General features: G+C 36.4%; 2 protein-coding genes across 7 annotated transcripts in view; one reads left to right on the forward strand and one right to left on the reverse strand.

Annotated features, from left to right (window-relative positions):
- Window positions 1-4014: 4014 nt before the first annotated feature.
- LOC149780244 (tubulin alpha-1A chain) lies at window positions 4015-8841 on the forward strand. The gene is made up of 3 exons (XM_089937019.1): window positions 4015-4174; window positions 5168-5390; window positions 7404-8841. The coding sequence occupies exons 1-3, from the start codon at window positions 4172-4174 to the stop codon at window positions 8531-8533; spliced, it is 1356 nt and encodes a 451-aa protein (XP_089793145.1). The 5' UTR covers window positions 4015-4171; the 3' UTR covers window positions 8534-8841.
- Window positions 8842-13166: 4325 nt separating this feature from the next.
- The window catches only part of LOC149780245 (pre-B-cell leukemia transcription factor 1-like), a 121944-nt gene continuing 113122 nt past the window's right edge, over window positions 13167-21988 (reverse strand). For all 6 annotated transcript variants that reach the window (XM_089937021.1, XM_089937025.1, XM_089937026.1 and 3 more), the window contains one exon: window positions 13167-21357. In XM_089937021.1, the coding sequence (XP_089793147.1) occupies window positions 21187-21357 (171 nt within the window). In that variant the 3' untranslated portion in view covers window positions 13167-21186. The remainder of the gene's footprint in view (window positions 21358-21988) is intronic.

The raw sequence follows: 21988 nt of genomic DNA on the forward strand, positions 1-21988 counted from the left end.
GTCATTTCATGACACACATCTAACACATGATGTTCTTTTACGACACACCTGTAGCACATGCTGTCATTTCACGACACATCACTTGCACATGCTGTCCTTTCACGACACACAACACGTGTTCTTTCAAGACACACCACTAGCACATGCTGTCCTTTCACGACACACAACTAACACATGTCCTTTCACGACACGCCAATAGCACATGCTGTCCTTTCACGACACACAACTAACACGTGTCCTTTCACGACACGCCACTAGCACATGCTGTTCTTTCATGACACACAACTAACACATGTCCTTTCACGACACACCACTAGCACATGTTGTCCTTTCATGACACACCAGTAGCACATGATGTTCTTTAACGACACATAAGTAGCACATGCTGTCATTTTACGACACATCACTAGTACATGCTGTCCTTTCGCGACACACCAGTAGCACATTATGTCCTTTCATGACACACCACTTGCACGTGCTGTCCGTTCATGACACACCAGTAGCACATGCCTTCCTTTCGCGACAACACTACGAATTCGATTTACTTACGAACTGTTGGTATCGTGATGCTGTCTAGCATCAAGCAGAGAAAGCGAGCTGAAATTACTGCTTGATTGGATGCAGGAGCTTGATGCTTAATAGTCATATGAAGATTTTGTCGTCAACTGTGCATCCTCGGTGTATATTGACACATTCCTAATTCACCTCTTTGGTATCAGTCTTCTATAGAAATGAACATGACTGGTATCAGTCTTCTATAGAAATGAACATGACTGGTACCTTTACAAGACCAGCCTTCACTAGAAATGAACATGACTGGTACCTTTACAAGACCAGCCTTCACTAGAAAAGAACATGCCTGGTACCCTTACAAGCCCAGTTTATGTTTGGTTACAGAAGCAAAAGTCTGGCAAAGAAGAATCCCGACATCCAAAAACATGGATGTCCCCTGAAAGTGCACTAAGGGAGTTACGAAATCTAATTCAATGTCCGATACATTATTTGTTGTACCAGTGTAAGAGATTCGTATGTAAAAATGATTGCGTAGAAAAACGAGTTCTTGTAGGGGTTTTTTCCGCACAATAAAACGTGTATACTATGTTAGAATTTCTAAAATTATGATGCGAACATTTGGTTTTAAATGCACATCCTTTGAAATGACAAATGAATATGAGTGCATCATTCTTTGAGACGACAATTTAAAAAGGTGGCATATAACATTTATATGCACTGTTTATAAAACCTTTTAAAATGTTCATTTGTGGCTAGAAATTACATAAGTAATAAGCCTAAATAGTAGATTGATATGCATTAAACACTACAATCATTATGAAGTTACAAGCGCATGCGTCAATTGCGTGTTGGAAGATCACTATGTGGACTAATAACCGGAGGTATACGGTAGTTAATACACGTCAGCAATAATCAATTGGGGTCACAAAAGTACTGTTGATAACATTGGGCCATTCAGCTGTGGTGTCATATTATCATGGGTAGAAACTATCCGCATTCTTGGGCTTCTCCTAAGAGTTCCATACCATGTCAGATTGTTCGGATATACAGCTGTCCAAGGCTCCACCCCCCACACCCAACACACGCATGCACGCCACACAAACTAAAGTGGGTTGTTTTTCTAATACAGATGAGCAGCAAACATGAGAATAAACAGATCCAGATTTGGATGAAACAAATTAGCTTACAGGGACTACTGGCATATTTTTTCAAAGCGTTTTGACACCGAACGTTCAGTGCAAAGCATGTTCGCTTTAACTAGGTCAGATAAGTGCATCATGGGAAAGGTGTACTGTTGTTGAGACGAAATACATGTATTCGTTTCGACTAAATAAATAAGTCATCTACATTGTTTCGACAGACGGCGAATGTCAGTGTTTATGCATGCATGTTTAATGAGATATCAAAGAAAGAATTAAACACTACAGATGTCCAATACGTGATCTGTTAGTTATCTTCACAATCAGTAGCAGGTGTGTTTCCTGCAACACCGTTCGGGGGGGGGGGGGGAGCGTGTAAATAAGCAGGCGACGAGTCAGTGGGACAAAATACGATTTCGACATGGACACCGGCACGTAGGGGAGGTGGGGTCTTGCTCCTCACTTCCACATCTAAACATGTTTTGGCCAACATTAGTAAATCTTAACAGCTGACCACTACATGTTTGACCCCCACCCCCAATAATTCTGCGGGCACCCATGCCAAGGGGGAGAAGATCCCAGAAACTCAAACATTTTAAGCGCTTCCTGTGCATAATTTTAACCATTTCAGTGAAAACTTACTGTACGAAACGTTCCGGATCTTCATCGCTCATTATTAGAGGCTGCAGTTTGTGTAATGGGTGGGCGAGACGTCGGCTCCTCCCCTCCCCCTGAGTAAAGGAAATGTTCATGATGATTATGTTTTGTACGCCTGTGATTTGCTATTGAGAGATAGATTGTTGTCAATCTAATTTTCTTTGTCAAATTCAACAAAATACGTAAAGTCTCTTAAAGGTGTATGTACCCGATTTGGCCTTTGCGCCATGTGTTTGGGTCATATATATCATTGTAACTAATTCTACCTGATCGGAGTACCTTAATGTGTAATTACAAATAGGTAAATATACTGAATCCACTGCTACCAGGAAAAGTATAATAGAATCATTCTTATAAAGTTTGGCATCAATCCCTTAAACATATGTATTAGACATATCTTATCATCGGTAAGCACCAAGGGCGCCCACATAATTATTTTTCTGGGGGAGGGGATCAAACATGTACTGGTCAGCTATTACGTTTTACGGATGGAGGCCGAAACATGTTTAGATGTGAAATGGGGGTGGGGGCATTTGCCCCACCCCCACCCCCATCTTTCCCTATGTCTGGGCGCCAATGGTAAGCACTGTGGTTGGAATAGATTACCAATATTGGTCATGTGATCTTTTATTCGTTTATTGAGAGTACTTTCAAAACATCTTTCAAATGTAGGCCTATTGGATTGTTATTTTAGTGACGTTTTAGAACGCAAATAAAAATTAAATTGCTTGTTCTAGTAGTAGCTGATTAAATATTTGTAGATATCTGCAATTATATCAATGTAATGTAGGTGTACCTATTAGTCAGATTTAATTACAATGTATATATTTTGATGTGCTAATTTGGAATCATATGGCCCAAATACAGGCACATTAACCTAATCGGTTACAGTAACGGCACATTTCTCTTTAATAACAAAGATTAGGAGAGAGAGAGAGAGAGAGAGAGAGATGGGATACTGTAAATATTCATTTTGAATTTTAATGTCATAAACCATTTCAAAATGGGATGGGGTTATGGTGGGAGGGGGATAAAACGGATTTTCTTTCGAACGAGAATGTATTTTTATTTTACATCAAGATAATTATTCAACTAATATGAAGCATTATTTTTTTTATAAATCAAACCGAGAATAGTTTCTTCAACGCCAGGGCATTGTACCCCCCAATGAAATAAATGTTTGGTCTCCAACACAAGCAAGCAGGCGGATCAGTCCTTCAGTGACTATATATTTTTGTCATTATTTATTTGATAAATGATCTCAAATGCATATTTCCGTGAACTAACATAATATAATCACCATTGTCTTTCATACAGTACATACGAATTCAGATCTCGCATTATGCTGTTTGACTGTAACAGACTAAAACAAAAGGTCAACTCATTAGAATAAATTAATGCCTGATATTCATCTACCGTTTTCATGCCTGATCTCGTTAAACAGTGACAACACTTGCTTCAATGCCTAAGTAAGTTTTCACATACCGTACCTAGGTAATGGCGCCAACATGAGAGTTGTTTGTTTACTGTCACCAAGGGAATGGATCATTTCTACCCGACCGTTACCAATGGTAATAAACATGACTGAGTACCTCTCCATAATAAACAGTACAGGTGTGTACAAAGGTAATTATACATAGGTATATTGAAAGTTTGGAATATGCTTCGACACAAGCTTCTACTTGCCTTACCAATACCGCTTAACCACGCCCCTGGTTACTTCTGATATGGTCATATATATAAAAGCGGCGCACCGCTTTTTTTAAATTACTTCTGCTCACAAGACACTTTGACGTTGGTGTGAGGATTTGAAGCATTTAACTTCGTTTAACTCTCCTTCGCGCTTCTAAACCAAGCAAAAGATGGTAAGTAGTTTATTTATTCACTTTGTTTCGCGTTCTTTAAATGTAAATTTGTGGGTTTTCTTGTAATTAAGCTTCGTAAAGTTTGTGACTTCTGAACAGGTGCACGGCGAAATTTTAACATGACGGGTCTTGTTTGAGCTATAAAGTGCATGAAATATATTACAAATATACAATGCACCTGAGGAAAAAAAAAAAAGTTTTTGGAAGGTAATCAAATTTGATACTAAAATTTACCACATCAACACCAGCTAATAAAGATTCTTGTATCTTCCAATATAGTTAGTTATCATAGTTCAGAACATGTTCGAACACGAATGTAATTGTGCATAAAATTAAAACTTACCATATTATTTATTTATTTATTATTTATCTATTTATGGAAGGATTTGCTATACAATATCAACTACACTGAGGCTACTTTTTCTCAAGTCAAAAATCGAGATCAACTTCTAGATTCGTTTATTATGATAAAAATCTTCTGTTCAGTTTTTAGAGTAGATCAGAAATTAAAATTATGCAGGATTAGAGCCCAAAACCCAAAATATTTTCATCAAAATAGTTCATATAATGCCAACTTTCGGTAAAATTTACGACTTATGAAAAATTGTATTTGTACTTAATGGGAATGATTATGATAATAAGAAAGACACGCTCGTCAATGAATATCAACTTTCACAAAATATGTTGAGAGAAATTTAAAAAGAAGAAGTAAATCTAGACCTTAGCTGATACGTGAATAACTAAGTGACAGTGACAATTTATATTTATACTTAGCGGGGATGATTACGATATGATTTGATATAGATATATACCTGTTTTTTTTTTTATCCTAACGTATTGTGCATGTATTGTCTTGATATGTGCCTGTGAAAACAGTAGTTCAATGATGATATTGATTATTTTGGTCATAATCCTGTCATTAGATTTGATACCAATCAACTGAACTGAGCTGATTTTCCACACTTTAGACTAATTACGTTCGTCTTCTTTCAGCGTGAGTGCATTTCCATCCATGTTGGTCAGGCCGGAGTCCAGATCGGTAACGCTTGCTGGGAATTGTACTGTCTGGAACACGGAATCCAGCCAGATGGCCAGATGCCCAGCGACAAGACCATTGGAGGCGGTGATGATTCCTTCAACACCTTCTTCAGCGAAACCGGTGCTGGCAAACACGTGCCCAGGGCTGTCTTCGTCGATCTTGAGCCAACTGTAGTTGGTAAGTTATTAAAATTGGCATTAAAAAATGGATATTGATTAAACAAAATATTAAAATCATTGATTTTATACTCAACATTATATATATATATATATATATATATATATATATATATATATATATATATATATATATATATATATATATATATATATATATATATATATATATATGTATGGCAAGATGATATACAAGGCTTTTGGAAATATTTATTTTCTTTTTTTCTATTCTCAAATAGGAAAATAAACGTAGTTACAGTATACCTTCGTGGTTTTCGACTCGATGTTATTGTTTTACTTTTATTTATTTTTTTAATATTTTGTAGAGGGTGAGGGTAAATAATAAAAATCCTGTGATGAAATAACCTCGAGTTAAAGATTCTTTGCTTTATGAAATTCTGACTTTGTTATCACAGTTTTTTTAACTCACAATATGTTAGTCACTCAGTACCAATTATCAGACACAGAGATAACTTTGCTCCATTGTTTTAAACTGAACGTTTGTGAGATAAATGTTATTGTTAGGGCACGGCATCGAAACACAGGATCCTTATAGCAATCTCCTTTTCCGTTTCGTCAGTAACTCTCTCTGTGTTCACGATTGCAACCACCATAATCTCGTTATGGATTTCGAGCCGGGATTATGTTTTTTAATTGGATTTTTATTAATCACTTTTGTTGAAACCCTCGTGGAGGCTTAATAGTAAAGTCGGGGAATATGATGCGAGTTTGACCCGATCTATTTAAAAGAAAAGAAGGAAAAAAGCAAAAACAAACGAGAAAAACATCACAGCCGAAGCTCTTGAATGGATTAGTAACCATCAAATCTCTGCAGCCTTACATGTAATTGTACGCCATTTGATCGGAGAAACACATGTTAATCTTAAAATGTGCCTTTTCATGCATATGTTACTTTCATTTCCAATTTCGACAGAGTTATTGCCCTTTTCCTTCGTCATTATAAAAAAGACCTTTGTAACCTGCATGGCGCAGGAACCATTTAACTTACTTTGATGCATATTGATAAATGCATTGTATCGAAGATTTATAGTGCCTTTTAATTGGTTCTGTCTGGTAAATTATATTGCATATAGTTATGTCCCTTCACAGTTGACTTCATATCTTTGCACAGGATGTTGCTGGTAACCAGACTAATTCAAGAACCAGTCAACATATTCTGCTGTAATTTAGTATAAACATTTTCCGTACACTTTGATATGCCATTTATCTTTTTTGTCTAGTCAACTCTATGTTTCATAGAATTGTGGTCCTTGACAATTAACTTCATATCCTCATATGCTTATAACTTACCCCCCCCCCCTCGATATATGCTAATGCAATTTGGTATGAACACTGTTTTATAGACATTGATGTACTTCTTATTTTGGATAGAGTTTATAGCCCTTGACAATTAACTAAATATCTTTACATATGATGTCACTTGTAACAAACAATTAAGAACTAATCAGCATATATTGATGCAAATTGGTATGAACATTATCCCATAACTCAAAATTGCTTTTATCGGTTTAGTCTCGTCTACTCCATTTTAGACTGAGTTATGCCCTTGTTAAGCAAATTTCTGTGTTTACATGGAAGCTTAGAATGTTACTTGCAATCAGAATACCTCATGTTTCCGTTCAATATGCTATGAGGCAATTTAACGTGTACAATATTTTTCTTGACCTGGATGTGTCTTGAATGGATATTGCGTTTCTTCTACATCTGGCCATCTGCAAGTTATGGCCATGGTCATCTGACTTCATTTCTTTACATGGAATGTTGCCTGTATTGATGAGTCACTAAAGAAGTTGGGTTTCAAACATTCGATATGATCATATCGTGGAATCATTGCACCAGAATGCCCATCTTCCCCATTTTTCGATTCCAATCCAAGTTTCTTTAGGGCTTCAAGTAGCAACGTTTAGTGGCAAAGATCTTTGCGATGTATCCATTTCTGATAGCTCCAGTTTATTGATACAAGATATTTAATGAAGTCATTCTTGCTTTCCAGATGAGGTCAGAACTGGTACCTACAGACAGCTTTTCCACCCTGAGCAGCTCATCACTGGTAAGGAAGATGCTGCCAACAACTACGCCCGTGGTCACTACACCATTGGTAAGGAAATTGTCGATCTCGTCCTGGACAGAATCAGGAAACTGGCCGACCAATGCACAGGTCTGCAGGGTTTCCTCATCTTCCACAGCTTCGGTGGTGGCACTGGCTCTGGATTTACATCCCTGTTGATGGAACGTCTCAGTGTTGACTATGGAAAGAAGTCCAAGCTGGAGTTTGCCGTCTACCCAGCCCCTCAGATTTCCACAGCTGTCGTTGAGCCCTACAACTCCATCCTTACCACCCACACCACCCTGGAACACTCTGACTGCGCATTCATGGTCGACAATGAAGCTATCTATGACATCTGCCGCAGAAACCTGGACATTGAAAGACCAACCTACACCAACCTTAACAGATTGATTGGTCAGATCGTTAGCTCCATTACTGCCTCCCTCCGCTTCGATGGTGCCCTAAATGTGGACTTGACTGAATTCCAGACCAACTTGGTGCCCTACCCACGTATCCACTTCCCTCTGGCCACATATGCCCCTGTCATTTCTGCTGAGAAGGCTTACCACGAGCAGCTCTCTGTTGCTGAGATCACCAATGCCTGCTTCGAGCCAGCCAATCAGATGGTGAAATGTGACCCACGTCACGGCAAGTACATGGCCTGCTGCATGTTGTACAGAGGTGATGTGGTGCCCAAGGATGTCAACGCCGCCATTGCCACAATCAAGACAAAGAGAACCATCCAGTTCGTCGACTGGTGTCCAACTGGTTTCAAGGTTGGTATCAACTATCAGCCACCAACGGTTGTACCTGGTGGTGACTTGGCCAAGGTTCAGCGTGCTGTGTGCATGTTGAGCAACACCACTGCCATTGCTGAAGCATGGGCCCGACTTGACCACAAGTTTGACTTGATGTATGCCAAGAGAGCATTCGTTCACTGGTACGTAGGAGAGGGTATGGAGGAGGGAGAGTTCTCCGAGGCTCGTGAAGACTTGGCTGCCCTTGAGAAAGATTATGAAGAGGTCGGTGTCGACTCAGTGGAGGGAGAGGGAGAGGAGGAGGGTGAAGAATATTAAAGTGTTTCTACTACTGTTCTAGCCGACATAACATTCGATCCGACTAGGAACATGCAACAACGATTGTAGACAATAAGACTTTGTGAGAAAAACCTTTGGACTTTTCATAAGAATATTTCTTAATGTTCTGCCTCTTAATTTACAAGGTTTTAAAATCATCATTACTATTTGATCATTCAGTATGAACAAACATTCCTGTTATCGTATTTCTGTGAAAGATTCGTTACAAAAACTGGCAATAAAACATGATAAGTTTCATTTATTGCAATTTCTGTTAAAATGAAATATGAATAAAACATTAAAACTTTGGACAGTAGTTATCAATTATTGTATGATACGGTTGCTTTCTATGTACTTGTATCCAGCCTCTCTTTTCTAATTTTCTTTTTGTGTCCAGAATCAGTTACCATGTAAATTTCATTGATACATCCTATGTTCTCTTTCCTTCGATAAAACCAAAGCTTTGTACAAAAACTGTTATTATTTTCCCGAAATTCTATTAAGAGGTCAATTTAACTTTACTGGTTTCAAAACATATCGATATTGATACTAATTGATAAGCTGCACTCTTGGCATGTTTAGATGTATACTTAATTTAACAGCCTTGCACTAACTATTTGATCCTGTCAATAACAATTTTCGTAGCTTGTTCGTTCGCTGTAAAATCTATTTTACCATTCATATGGTTTCTTACTGCCTGTTTATCACATATTATGCAGATAAATGTTTACCATACATTTGAAGTATTTTACCTTTTCTGGCTTTTATCTTTGTTTTGTGTCGTCTAGGATCGAGAGTAGCAGAGATTGTCTTAGTTTTAAGTGAAAAGGCTGAAACCGTTGCCAAAAACATTAGGATGTAAAGCACGTTTCTATACTCTTAACAAATGACATATGTTGACCTGAAGAATCTCCTCGCAGTATTTCTGATAACATGGATCCCTGTTATTTAGTGCGCAAATTAAAAATTTCACGCAAGCAAAGCGCAAGCCACGGGTAAAATAACGCGTAAACATTTCTCATTATGCACGCCAAGTTCAATGAGAAATCTATACGTTTTAAAAAAAACCTAAACAAAACAACAATTTCAACAAAAAATAAACGTATGATCTTCAACAGGGTGCGCGTTAAATCAATTACCTGCCGAGGCACAAAGGCTATGTAATCGATGACGGTCTTGAACCAGATTTACATTTAACTTGGCCGATTTAACCCATGTCGATATTTTGGCAGCATGCCATCTCAATATACAGTTATCTTATTTATTTACTAAACAAATGTCACGCTCCGTTAATAAAGAAACCTGACAAAATTGGAGCACAAAGAAACGCAAAATATATGCCGTGACAGAAAAGGTCCACAACGTTCAAATTGCGATGATAAGCCCTGATTGTTGAATGCTCTCCACCTTTGTCAGCAAAACACTTCCGCAATGGAGTTTAACAATGATGGCCGGGTACAAAACTGGGTCAAGAAAAGAGGAAGTACTGTCTATCATACAAAATGTTTCAACATTTGCAGCTTTCATTGTGACATCACAACGCGCGACATTCAATCCAGTTTGTACTGGATCGCACATCTAAAAATGTGTACGTACTTTGACGTATGCAATTCTCGGGGTGTGTAAATAATAACCAAAAGGAATATGGACGTATGATGATCTAAATAAAGTGAATTATCGCCATTTAAAAACGTGTAATAAATTCTTTAAAAATATATATATATACACATTACTGAATTGGTACTGAACGCCTACATGATCTGTACGACTTGTATACGGACACATTCAAATCTTAATCCAGTGGTGGAAATTTTAATCTACATGTTCGTTGAATTTTTCTTAAAGCTTTCAGATTGTGTTGCCGAATAGCACGAGTTTCTTTTTTCTCTACAGATGGTGACTTATCTTTATAGTCAGACAGAAAAACTCCACCCCCCACAAAAACAGTCTATACCATTCCAGGATAGAATTAAGGACCTAAATGAAAAAAAAAAAAAAAAAAAAAAAAAACCCACACAAAAAAACAACAATCCACAAACAACAAAGATTGCTTTAAAGTCATTCCATTAAATTGCAGCTGTACATCTAAAAGATTTTTGTGTGCAAATGTCGAGGTTTTAATTCTTGGAATATCTAAAATATTTATCATCTAAAATTGTAAAATATCTGCAAATAATGCCCCTCCCCCGATGACCACAGTTGTTTCCACAGTTGTTTGGGTTGCCATGTTTTGTTATCTCATAATACATGAAAAGGAATATAGTAGAATTTAAATGTAAATCGTATAAATATAAACTATTTTGTCTTGTTATGAACGATTCTGAAAATATGGTCAACCAGAATGCTTCTCACTTCCCACTCTTTTGGAAAATGTAATTGTCCGGCCATGCATATTTTCCCCCATGACATTTGGCGCTGAAAGCAGGATTCCACATACACACTTCCAAAATCGCTAGGGAGGGTGCAGTTAAGTTGAAGTTGGACCGTGAGACAAAGGGACGATTGTTGTTGTTGTTGTTGTTGTGGGGTTTAACGCCATTTTTCAGCCCACGATAGCTATACATGGCGGCCAATATTAATGGTGGAGGAAGAACCCGGAAAAACCCCAGAAAGAACCACCGACCCACGAGAAGATAATGGCAAGCTTTCTCACATACCCACATTGGCTGAATCCGAGACTAAAACCGGCGCAGAGGTGAGATGGCAGTGATCCGTAACGGACAGCGCTTTAGACCACTCAGCCACTCGGGGCCCCGATTGTTGTTGTAGAGTTTAACGCCATTTTTTCAGCACACGATAGGCTATACATGGCGGCCAGTATTAATTGTGGAGGAAGAACCCTGGAAAATCCCGGAAAGAACCACCGACCGTAATTTTAGGTAACTTGTACCTTTATGTGGCCCCTAAAGCAAGCATTACCACCACACCACAAAGAAACGATTCTTAAAATTGCAGAAAGAAAGCGTAACTGGTTGGACTTGGCGTGCCGGCTCGTATGGCTCAAATGGTAGTGCGCACGTCAAGAGTTAGAGGTCCCGGGTTCGAGCACCGGTCTGGTTGTGCATTTTTCCCAATTACACCCAATTAATTCTAGTGAATTATATATACAATAACAGATATAGTTTACCAATGCCAAACATGACTAGATAAAAAATATACTGGAAATCCAAACCACACTATTCACCAAGTATATACTGGTATTATGTAGTGTTTTAAATTATAGGAAATAGTGGTACAACGCCAGACATCTGACTTGTTTTGGGCAACCACCGTCATCAATAATACTGGTACAAAAGTAATATAACTGCTTTCTACAAGCGATCTCATTATTTGTGTTAAATGCCCATTATAAGGCCATGCTAAGGCAACTTTCATCGTGTTATGTGACCTATCCAAGTATTCTTCTTTACCTTCCAAATTTTTCAATCCATGCCACCAGTTTCTCATTATCTGTTGTTAAAGCTGACCACGTTCAACCAGTCAAACATCAAGATGGTTTCTTTTTAGAAAAAAGCTTATAACAGGTATAAATTTTTCCTTTTTGAAGATTTTGAGTAAAGTAACGGAGTCCCTCAAAGAGACTTGCGCTGGGGGTGGGGTGGGGTGGGGTAGATTACCAGAAATTCCATAAAATTTCTTTCTTTTAACTGCCGAGTGATGAAAACATTTCCAAAATTCTTCAGTGATAACAAGATTTTCAAAATTGGCTTCTGTGGTGGACAAAATGGATGTCAGAACTGCATGACTTTCATTTATGACAAAGTAAGTACCATTACAAGTATTCCGGTGAAAGCCCCATGTCATAATCATCATCCATTCATAGGAAGTAGTAATAACAAGATTTTCAAGACAGTCATTGTGACAGCCATATTGGAAGAAGAACTGACACCATTTTCATTTAGGACCAACTAGAAGAATTTTTCTTTTCAGCGAAAACCCTCATGTATAACCATCCATTAACCTTAAGGAGCGGTATCAGTAACAAAATTTTCAAGCTGGTCACTGTGGTGGACATACAAGATATCTGAGCAGCACCATTTTCATTTCAGAACGACTAGACCATGGGATGAATGTGTGCGTTTAAAGTTTCATGTGAGGCCGTCGATTCGGTTAGTTTAGGTGGAGTAGCAAAAACAAACTTGTGCTAACAGATGGATGAAAGACCATCCTGTAAGCTCTTCTGGTCTATGGTAAGTACAACCAAAAACCTTACTGTGTCCATGAAATAACATTCGAGTATTTCAATTGCTTCCGATTCTGGAAAGGAGATGATTGCAGAATCTCTAATTTAGTCCCTAAAAACTAAGTTGTTGTTGTTGTTGTGGGGTTTAACGCCCTTTTTTCAGCACACGACAGGCTATACATGGCGGCCAGTATTAATGGTGGAGGAAGAACCCGGGAAAAAACCCCGAAAAGAACCACCGACCCACGAGAAGCTACTGGCAAGCTTTCTCACATAACCACATTGGCTGAATCCGAGAATTGAACCCACGCAGACAGAGGTGAGATGGCAGTGATCCGCAATGGAGAGCGCTTTAGACCACTCGGGACCCCCTAAAAACTAAGTAAAAATAATAGTGACAATATACATACAGCGAAAAGTAACGATTATAGTACAACAAGAAATACACAATCAGAGCACCACTATTTATTGCATGTTCCAGAAATACATGATAATTGATAAAACTAAGCATTCTAAAACATAAAAGCTCACCAATTAATTATCTAATGAAGCCACGTAAAACTGATAAAAACAAGAGCAACTGATTCATGACATGAAAGCGAAGAGCTAATTTTGATTTTACATTTAAAATATATACACAGTGAAAAATTTGATAAAATCAGAATGTATCAAAAATGGCTTCCTACAACTGATCTGTATTTATGGCATCATCTTGTCACAACTGACAGTAAACGACAGAGCAAACAATCATTATGACTGCCATTTTTATTCACATGACACCATATGGGTTTAGCTTACTTGCCTGTCCTGTTTCTCTTGCAGTGTTGAAAGAGTGAACGAGTTAAACCAAAAGTTGTTCAATTTGTTGCCCCCTTCCCCCAATTTTCAAACCCCTCTCCACACAGGTCATTATGTACCATATCGGACCTATAAGCATTCCTACCCTTGCAACCTCCATCCCCTTTTTGAATTTTGCCAGGTCATTTGCATAATTTCCTAGCCAAATGATTCAGCATAAAAAAATGAAGGTGAATTTTGTAAAAAAAATTCTCATTTTTCAACAGTCCATATTTCATGTAGTTCAGTCCTATGTTAACAGAATGCAGCTCCATTGCTTATGTATTACAAGCTGGAACTGCCTTCCATGAAGTAACATTCTGGTCAAACATGGGATGTTTCGATCTGCTGATTGACAGATCACTGTATTTCAGAGACTAGTGATGCTGTTCAGGCAATCAATACAATTTCCCCAAGTATACACGATTTTGGCCAAATCTGTATGCTCTGTGAACTCAGGTCTCAGCAGTACTTGAAAGGCAAGTATTGGCCCATTACCAAGACTAGGATAAAAACGAGATGAGATGCTCAACTGTTCCAAACGAATGTCCAGGAATTTAAGACACGACCATCTCTTTTTGTAACTGCTGAGTGCTAAAACCATGTCTAATATTTTTAAGCAAGACCATGATTTGTAAACTAGCCATAGTTGCAGCCATATTGGATGCAAGATTGGCCCAATTTTCACTCGGGAAAAACTTAAGACATCAATAGAAGTCTTTTGAGACATCAATAGAAGTCGTTTGGTAAAAACCCACATGAATATGATCATCCATTCAGTCTGGGCTCGTGTTTTTGTTGTTTTAATGCCCTTTATAAGCACATGATAGGCTACATATGTCAAACAAGGAGTGAGAAGTCTTTGGTCAATATCCCATATCAGTATGGCCATCCAAGTTATCATTGTAGTGATAACAAGATTTTGATGATGCCTGCCATGGTGATAACAAGATTTTTAAGATGTCTGGTGTGGTAGCTAAATTGGATGTCATATCAGTACCAGTTCTAGTGAGGACCAACCAGATGTCACATGTTTCTATTCAAGTGGAACAGAGAAAATATTTTCAAGATGGTTGCCATATTGGGTACTCAAATAGCACCATTTTCTTTCAACTATTCAACTAGTCATCAGGAGAAGTCTTCTGGTGAAAATATGATGCTCATACAACTTTTTGTACTGGAGTAGTGATAACAAAATTTTGAAGATGGCTGCAGTGGTGACTTAAATTGGCACCATTGTCAATCAGCACCAACTAGACTTCATCAAAATTCCTTTAGTGAAAACTCCATGCTCATTCTGATGCAAAGTTGTAGACTTTAATTTCATTTTCTTTCCTTGTACTAATTTACCCCTCCCTCCGATAACTTTTTTAAAAAGCTACCTGGGTAATTAGGCCCTATATGGTACATAACATGGTCAATAAATGAATCTGGTTGCATACCGTATACGCTCGCCTATGAGTAGAGTCCAAATGCACAGACCCAAATCTGACATAGTATAATGAGCATGCAGATCATGATCTTTGCTGTTTGCAGTTTGACCCAACTTATAAGCGTGTATATATGGTATATTAAGTGAAAGTAAGCTACAATGACTTCATAGGTCGTTTTAGACGCTATGACTGTTCTGTTTTGTTTCAAGACATTACATTTCGATTAAACTAGCATAAAATAATATACCTACTTTCTCAAATCATTTTGCAAATGTCATTAATTCTAATGATGCATTATACCTAGTCCCACCCTTACATAATCATTTTGTTGTGTGAAAAACTTTAGATGCAGTTTTTTCTTTTCAAATCTGAATAAAACTTTTAAAAAACTTAGTAATTTGAAACAATGATTCACTTATAACCAGTCTAAATAAAACAGAACATCTCTAATGATTTAATTCACCAATTAATAGCGAGTAATTATTTGCCATTTAAATGAGCTGATGTCTGTGACCAGGCAAACCCTGTTTTGTAAGATGACTATCTAATGACAAAGCAATATACAAAATCATACCCATTATCTGCAGAAAATTTAAAATAAAAATTAAACATTTTTATGTAATAAACTCGCAGAGTTCACATATGCCATCTGAATTGCAAAATTCATGAAGCGGAGTATAGGCTACCTAAATGTACAAAACTAATCTTTGTGACAAAGTTTCAAATACAAATAAAAACATTCATTTACTTCTTCCATCAAAAAATGAAACTTTGTTAAACTTACACAATATGAGCAACATTTTCCCTACTTATGACCTTGACCCTCAAGTTATAATAAGGTGGAGACCTGATTAAAGTTGCAAAAAAATAAACTGAAATCCTTGATAACGAAATGGGCCACCGACTTGCACAATTCAATGTTGTGACCCTGACCTTGTGGTATGGGATATAACTGTAAATAAACAAAAAAAACTGTCCAGTCACGATATATAAAAGCTAAAGTGTCACTGTATATCGTAACTGCTTTAAATGTTATACCAGTATATGAACAGAGATCACTAATTTATATCTGCTTTGTTGTGACCTTGACCTTCAGGGGGCATGGGTCTTGTATGCAGCATACTATCTACTGATGACATATAACTAGTTCAAGCTTCAATGGTTCAAACGTTGTGTCCCAGAAAATGATACAAGTCATAGTTTCAGTTTCCCTTAACATGTTCTACACCTTGAAGTAACTATGTGGCACACCCTACTGATCAATGATATACAAAGGTTTTCCTTAATGTGACCTACACCTTGAGGCACCTATGTGACACCCCACCACTGATCAATGATATGCAATAGTTAACCTTAATATGACCTACACCTTCAGGCAACTATGTCAAACACACTATCCATGTACAATATACAATAGTTTCAATTAATGTGACTTGCAGAGAGCCACCCATGTCACACCCATCATCAATCTGATATATAACTGGCTAAAGCTTCAGTAAACTATCTACAAAAGAAACTTCAAACAATAATACAAGTCATTATAAATAGTTGGTTAGTTATAAATATCTTTCCAACCATTACAATGTTATCAGTTTCTGCAGCAAATGGAAATGTGTGAATGAATTTAATGGAGGAATGAACAAAGACGCCACAACACAATACAACCGACTTAAAATGAGCATATCAAAATAGAAAACAAATCTTAAGTCAGATTTCATGCAATTTATGTTCGTAAGCTATATTATAAATCATAAAACACCAATGAAATGACATGTAACTTGATATTCTAATAAAACTATCAACTACAATATGTAAGAAACATTTCTAATGTTGCATTCCTATAGTTCTAACAATCAGACTTAACATTAATGGTTGCCCAAGTGTCCAGGAGTCTAGGTAAATGAAATCCAAAAACTTAATTTGACTCTGCAAGTGATAACTGGTTCTTACCAATTAAAATAATAGGAGGAGATTATCTGTAGATATTGTCACCAAAATGCCACAGTAAAGTAAGTTTCATCAACTTATTTTCTAAAACCAGATGTTCATGTAGCAGAGATCTCACTAAGCCACATGAGAAGTCTGGATGAACAAGTCTGGATGATACAGTGTTTTTTGTTTTCGTCGCTGAACAAGATAGAGAAAAAGAACAAGTCATAAAAGTCACAAAACAGAATATGACAGAGGCAAGTGTTTCCAAGTGTCTGTCACAGTGGGAAAAACAATGCTGATGGCTCGATTTGGATAAAGATCACAGACTTTTCTACTGAGATTACTGCTATACTGGTTTTACTTACCATTCTACTTGTTTTAGTGTTCTATTTAAATCAATGACCATTCTGTTTATGGACGTATACCAAAAGATTATGATCATTTCATGAATAAATCCCTTAAAACACATTTTGTTACATTTTTTTATATATACTTGTCTCTTTTTTGTCATTTTTACTGCTCTTTTTGTTCAGTTTTGAAGTTTAGTTAGATAATATTTTCCTCAGGGATCTGTGATCTTGCCGTATTTTGAATTTTTAACTTTACATTAAATACAACTATTATTAATACCAGTATGTGTGTTTGTGATTTTGGATTTTCAACTTTACATTAAACATAACTATTATTAATACCAGTATGTGTGTGTGTGATTTGGATTTTTAACTTTACATTAAACATAACTATTATTAATACAAGTATGTGTGTGTGTGTGTGGTTTGGATTTTTAACTTTACATTAAACGTAACTATTATTAATACCAGCATGTGTGTGTGTGATTTGGATTTTTAACTTTACATTAAACATAACTATTATTAATACCAGTATGTGTGTGTGTGTGTGGTTTGGATTTTTAACTTTACATTAAACGTAACTATTATTAATACCAGCATGTGTGTGTGTGATTTGGATTTTTAACTTTACATTAAACATAACTATTATTAATATCAGCAAGTTGTACTACTATTTCTTTATTTTCCCCCTGATCCAAAATAGTTTTGTGTAGATAACAAATCCAGTATTTGAAAAGCCAGTTCTGTAAGAACTTGCAGACTGGGCAAGTGATCCAAGTAATTAATATCAAGCCCTGTCTATGCCGAGAAGAGATGCAAGCCATATTCTTTTTGACAAGTTCAATGATCATATGGTTATAATAGCCTTAATGATGTTTTCAGTCAAAATGAAAACAGAACTACATGAATTCTACATGAAAGTGTTCTCATGTAAACTTGGAATAATCATGCCAACAACTTTATTTCAGCCTAGAATTCATGGAATTCTTTCGGAATGGAGACTGTAAAAACCCAGAACCACACTGGACATTCATACTTCTTTAGAGCATGAAAAAGATAAATTTGACACAATGCCAACTTAAAAGAAAAGTCCTCTATTAGATCATTCAACAAAATGGCAACTTTTTATGATAGGGCATGAAAAGTGGCTAAAGGCACACGAGTGATCCATAATAAAAAATGCATGTTGTATCAGACAAACATGATTATATTAACCTCTCTGACAACCATTTAATTCTGAATAATAACAAGAGACCAAAGAGTAGCCAACAGCTGATGGCGAAGAAATCTGGGTGAGTAGGATGCTTTCTGTTGAAATTTCTCCAGAACTACATGCATTGTGAAAACTGCTTCAAGGTTTCTAAAAAATTTCCTTCTTCATCCAAACTCATGGCACATCAACAATGAAAGACCTCCATGTCAAGAATGCTTTCTACCAAACCTGGTCAAATTGTGTTCGGGAAATGTTTTTGAGAAAAATGTTTAAATAAAGTTAATTTTTTTGACTGGCATAATTTGGACAAAAAATTTACAAGACCTTAATGCTTGGATTGTTTTTCTCAAACCTTGTCAGTTGTTTTATTCACAAGTTGTTCAAATGTTTTCCTATTTTTACTATGTTTCATGGCAGATTAGCATAATTTGTATTAAACTGAAAGACGATTATGCCATGAAGCTTTCTCTCAAATTACTCTACTGAGCTCTTTTTGAGCACAACATTGTTTTTTAATAGATTCTGTATATTTAGTAATGGTGGTCATATTTAATTGCAAGTAAATATCACCTGTACAAAACTTGATGCCAGAATTCTTTGTCAAATTTGGTCAAATTCTGCAAAGTAGTTTTTGAGAAGTACTTTAAATGCTTTGTATTTTAGTGGCAAGATTGGCAGCAGCATCTGTCAACAATCTTCTTGCCAGAATGCTATAATATCTAGTCAACTGGGTTAACAGTTTTTCATCAGGTCATTTAAAGTTTTAATATTTGTAGCAATGGAGGCCATATTAGATGGTGGATTGGCATCATTCATATGAACTGAATGGTCTTCATTCTGTGGTCTTTTCCATCAAAATTGGTAAAATTCTATTCAACAACTTCTAAGAAAACATTTTCAAGGTTTTCCAATAATTTTGCTAACTTTGGCAGATCAACATCATTTCTTTAAATTGCATGGTCTTAATGACTGTTTTCTATCACATGTTCTGAGGTTAAGTGTTTAGAAGCTGCAGAAATTATTTTTTTGGTGAATCAGCATCACTTCTACCAACTTGAAACCCCTCTATGCCATGCCTACCATCAAATTTGGTCAATGTCTGAGCATTTTTTGTGAGGTCTTTAAAGGTTTCTGTATCGCTAATAATGAAGGCCATAACTGAGGGCAAGTTAGCGTCATTGTCCATTGAGAAGTCTTCATGCCAGGATGTTTTCTGACAAGATTTGGTCCAATTCTTTTGACCAGTTTTATGAAGTTGTTTAAATGTAAATATAATTTTATAGCACCTCTGGGGATATTGGCAATACAAATGATCTTCCTACCTTGAATTTCTGACATGTTTGGTTATATATTCTTTTCAACAGTTTTGAAGAAAAAGTCTTAGCAATTTTTTTCTATTAATGCCAGTCATATCTGATGGCAGATTGACACAAATTTTTTACAAATCTCAACTGTCCTCTGCTGGGATAATTTCTGTCAAAGATGATGAAATTCTACTGAGCTTTTTTGTATAGAAGAAATCATTTCAAGGTTTTTCTATTTTTAGTAATGGTGGCCATATTGATGTCAGATTGGCATCAGTTGTAAAAATTCACAAGTCCCCTATGCGAGGATGCTTTCAGTCAAATTCTGTTCAGCAGTTTTTGAGAAAAAGTTTAAAGGAATTTATGTTTTTAGTAGCGAAGGCGATATGTTATGAGCGATCAATATTATTTGTACCATCCTGAAAGGATACTTTGAAGTTTGGTTAAGTTCTGTTAAATGGTTTTGGAGAAACTGTCAATGTTTTCTTTTAAAAGCAATTATTTTTGTAGATATGGCCATATATAATGGCACATCACAATCACCTGTACGAAACTGAAATCCATCTATACCAGTATGCTCTCAAATCATGGTAAGCAGTTTCTGAAAAAATGCTTAAAGGAATCTTTATTTTTAGTAAGAGCAGCCATATTTGACAGAAGACTAGCATTGTGTAACTAAAGTTTAAAACCTTCCAAGACTGGATCTCCTGTGCCAAATTTAGTCAGAATATGTCAGAAGATTTTTGAGAAGACATTTAAATTAGCAACTGTTCATGGATATATGGTAATACTATATGCCCACCTGACCTTAAGAGCTGGCGAATTAAAAAATTTATATACAAAAAGAAAACCTTTTTGATTTTTGTTTTACTATTGTGATCTTTTATCCATGCAGTAATCTGCCTGGCAAATTGTTTCTCCCGGAATGACTAGAATTAAATTTGTCACAAGAAGATTTTCTAAAGTTTTAAATCTATCATGTTTGTCCACTAGATATGATGCCAGCAGCTGCTGGAAAATCTTATTTATCCAGTAAATTTCATGAACTTGTATCCTATGATTGAACAATCTGTTTGCATTGGCATTTATCACACAAGGGCAATCATTTTACATTACTAAATGATAATGTGAAGTGTCATGTCACACTTGTTATGCGGTATACCTGGTATGTTATTGTGGCATCAGTGACAATCAAATGGTAACGGAACTATGGAATAGGTAGAAATTAGTGAATATGGCAAGAATTGGCTATGAATAAATTGTAAATTCTGTTCTATATGTTATAATGGTATCAAAGTTATGCTGAAAAGACCATGAAAATGGATCAAAAAGAAAAAAAAATCCAACTCCTCAAAGCTCATGTGCCTTTGACTACATGTACAGTTCAAGCCAAGCTACACATTAGACTTTAGGTCGTTTGATTTCATCTGATCCATCATAACTCTCACTGTCTGCATCCAATCCATGCATAAATCCAGACCAGTTTTCCTGCCCGTCTTCTGATTTAGTTCGGTCCAAGCTGATTGATGGGGAGCCATTTTGGCTACCAGTAGACCCTCTCATCGACACGCTCTACAATAGAGAAAGTGATGTGATGGCATCAGTTTTGTATGTTCTTGTTCCTGTTCAATCATGTCTCTGCAATGAATATGCATTTTCCAGCAATTTTTCCTGTTAAACAAATTTTAGCACCAAAACCCTTCCCCCGCAAATTTAAAAACTGTGCAAAGTCAGTCCTCAAAAAATGTATATCAAAGATAAATTTAGCTGAAAAACAATTAAGAACTAGATTTCCAAAAGAAACAGATCTGCTTTAATTTACAGAAATTATTCTTTTAATACTAGTTTCATGCGCTACATGCATATTAGTCCAAATGACATGCGGTGATTTTATATTTATCCTCATCACATCACTTTGTCTGTCATCTGCCATCATAATTAACCCTTCACATAATTGTTGCTATGGAAACAAGACATAAACAGAGAACGGAAAACAGGTGCTACATGCTATAGAGCAGTGCTAAATGAAAATTTAAGCAGGAAATTTTCAATGTGTATATTTATAGCAGATGTTAGTACTGAGCTACTGTGCACAGCCATCATATGGTAGAATTGTACATACACCTGAAATAAGAGTTGTAATCAAGTGGTAGGAATAGGATTGCTATGGAAACAAAGAACATCAGACAAAATTCACTTAAAA

The sequence above is a fragment of the Sinohyriopsis cumingii genome, chromosome 16 (genome assembly GCF_028554795.1).
Source record: "Sinohyriopsis cumingii isolate HCF-2022 chromosome 16, ASM2855479v2, whole genome shotgun sequence".
NCBI lineage: Eukaryota > Metazoa > Mollusca > Bivalvia > Unionida > Unionidae > Sinohyriopsis > Sinohyriopsis cumingii.

Coding starts and splice junctions, on each gene's coding strand:
- LOC149780244 (XM_089937019.1), top strand. Junction 5,391..7,403: donor TCTTGAGCCAACTGTAGTTG/GTAAGTTATTAA, acceptor CTTGCTTTCCAG/ATGAGGTCAGAACTGGTACC.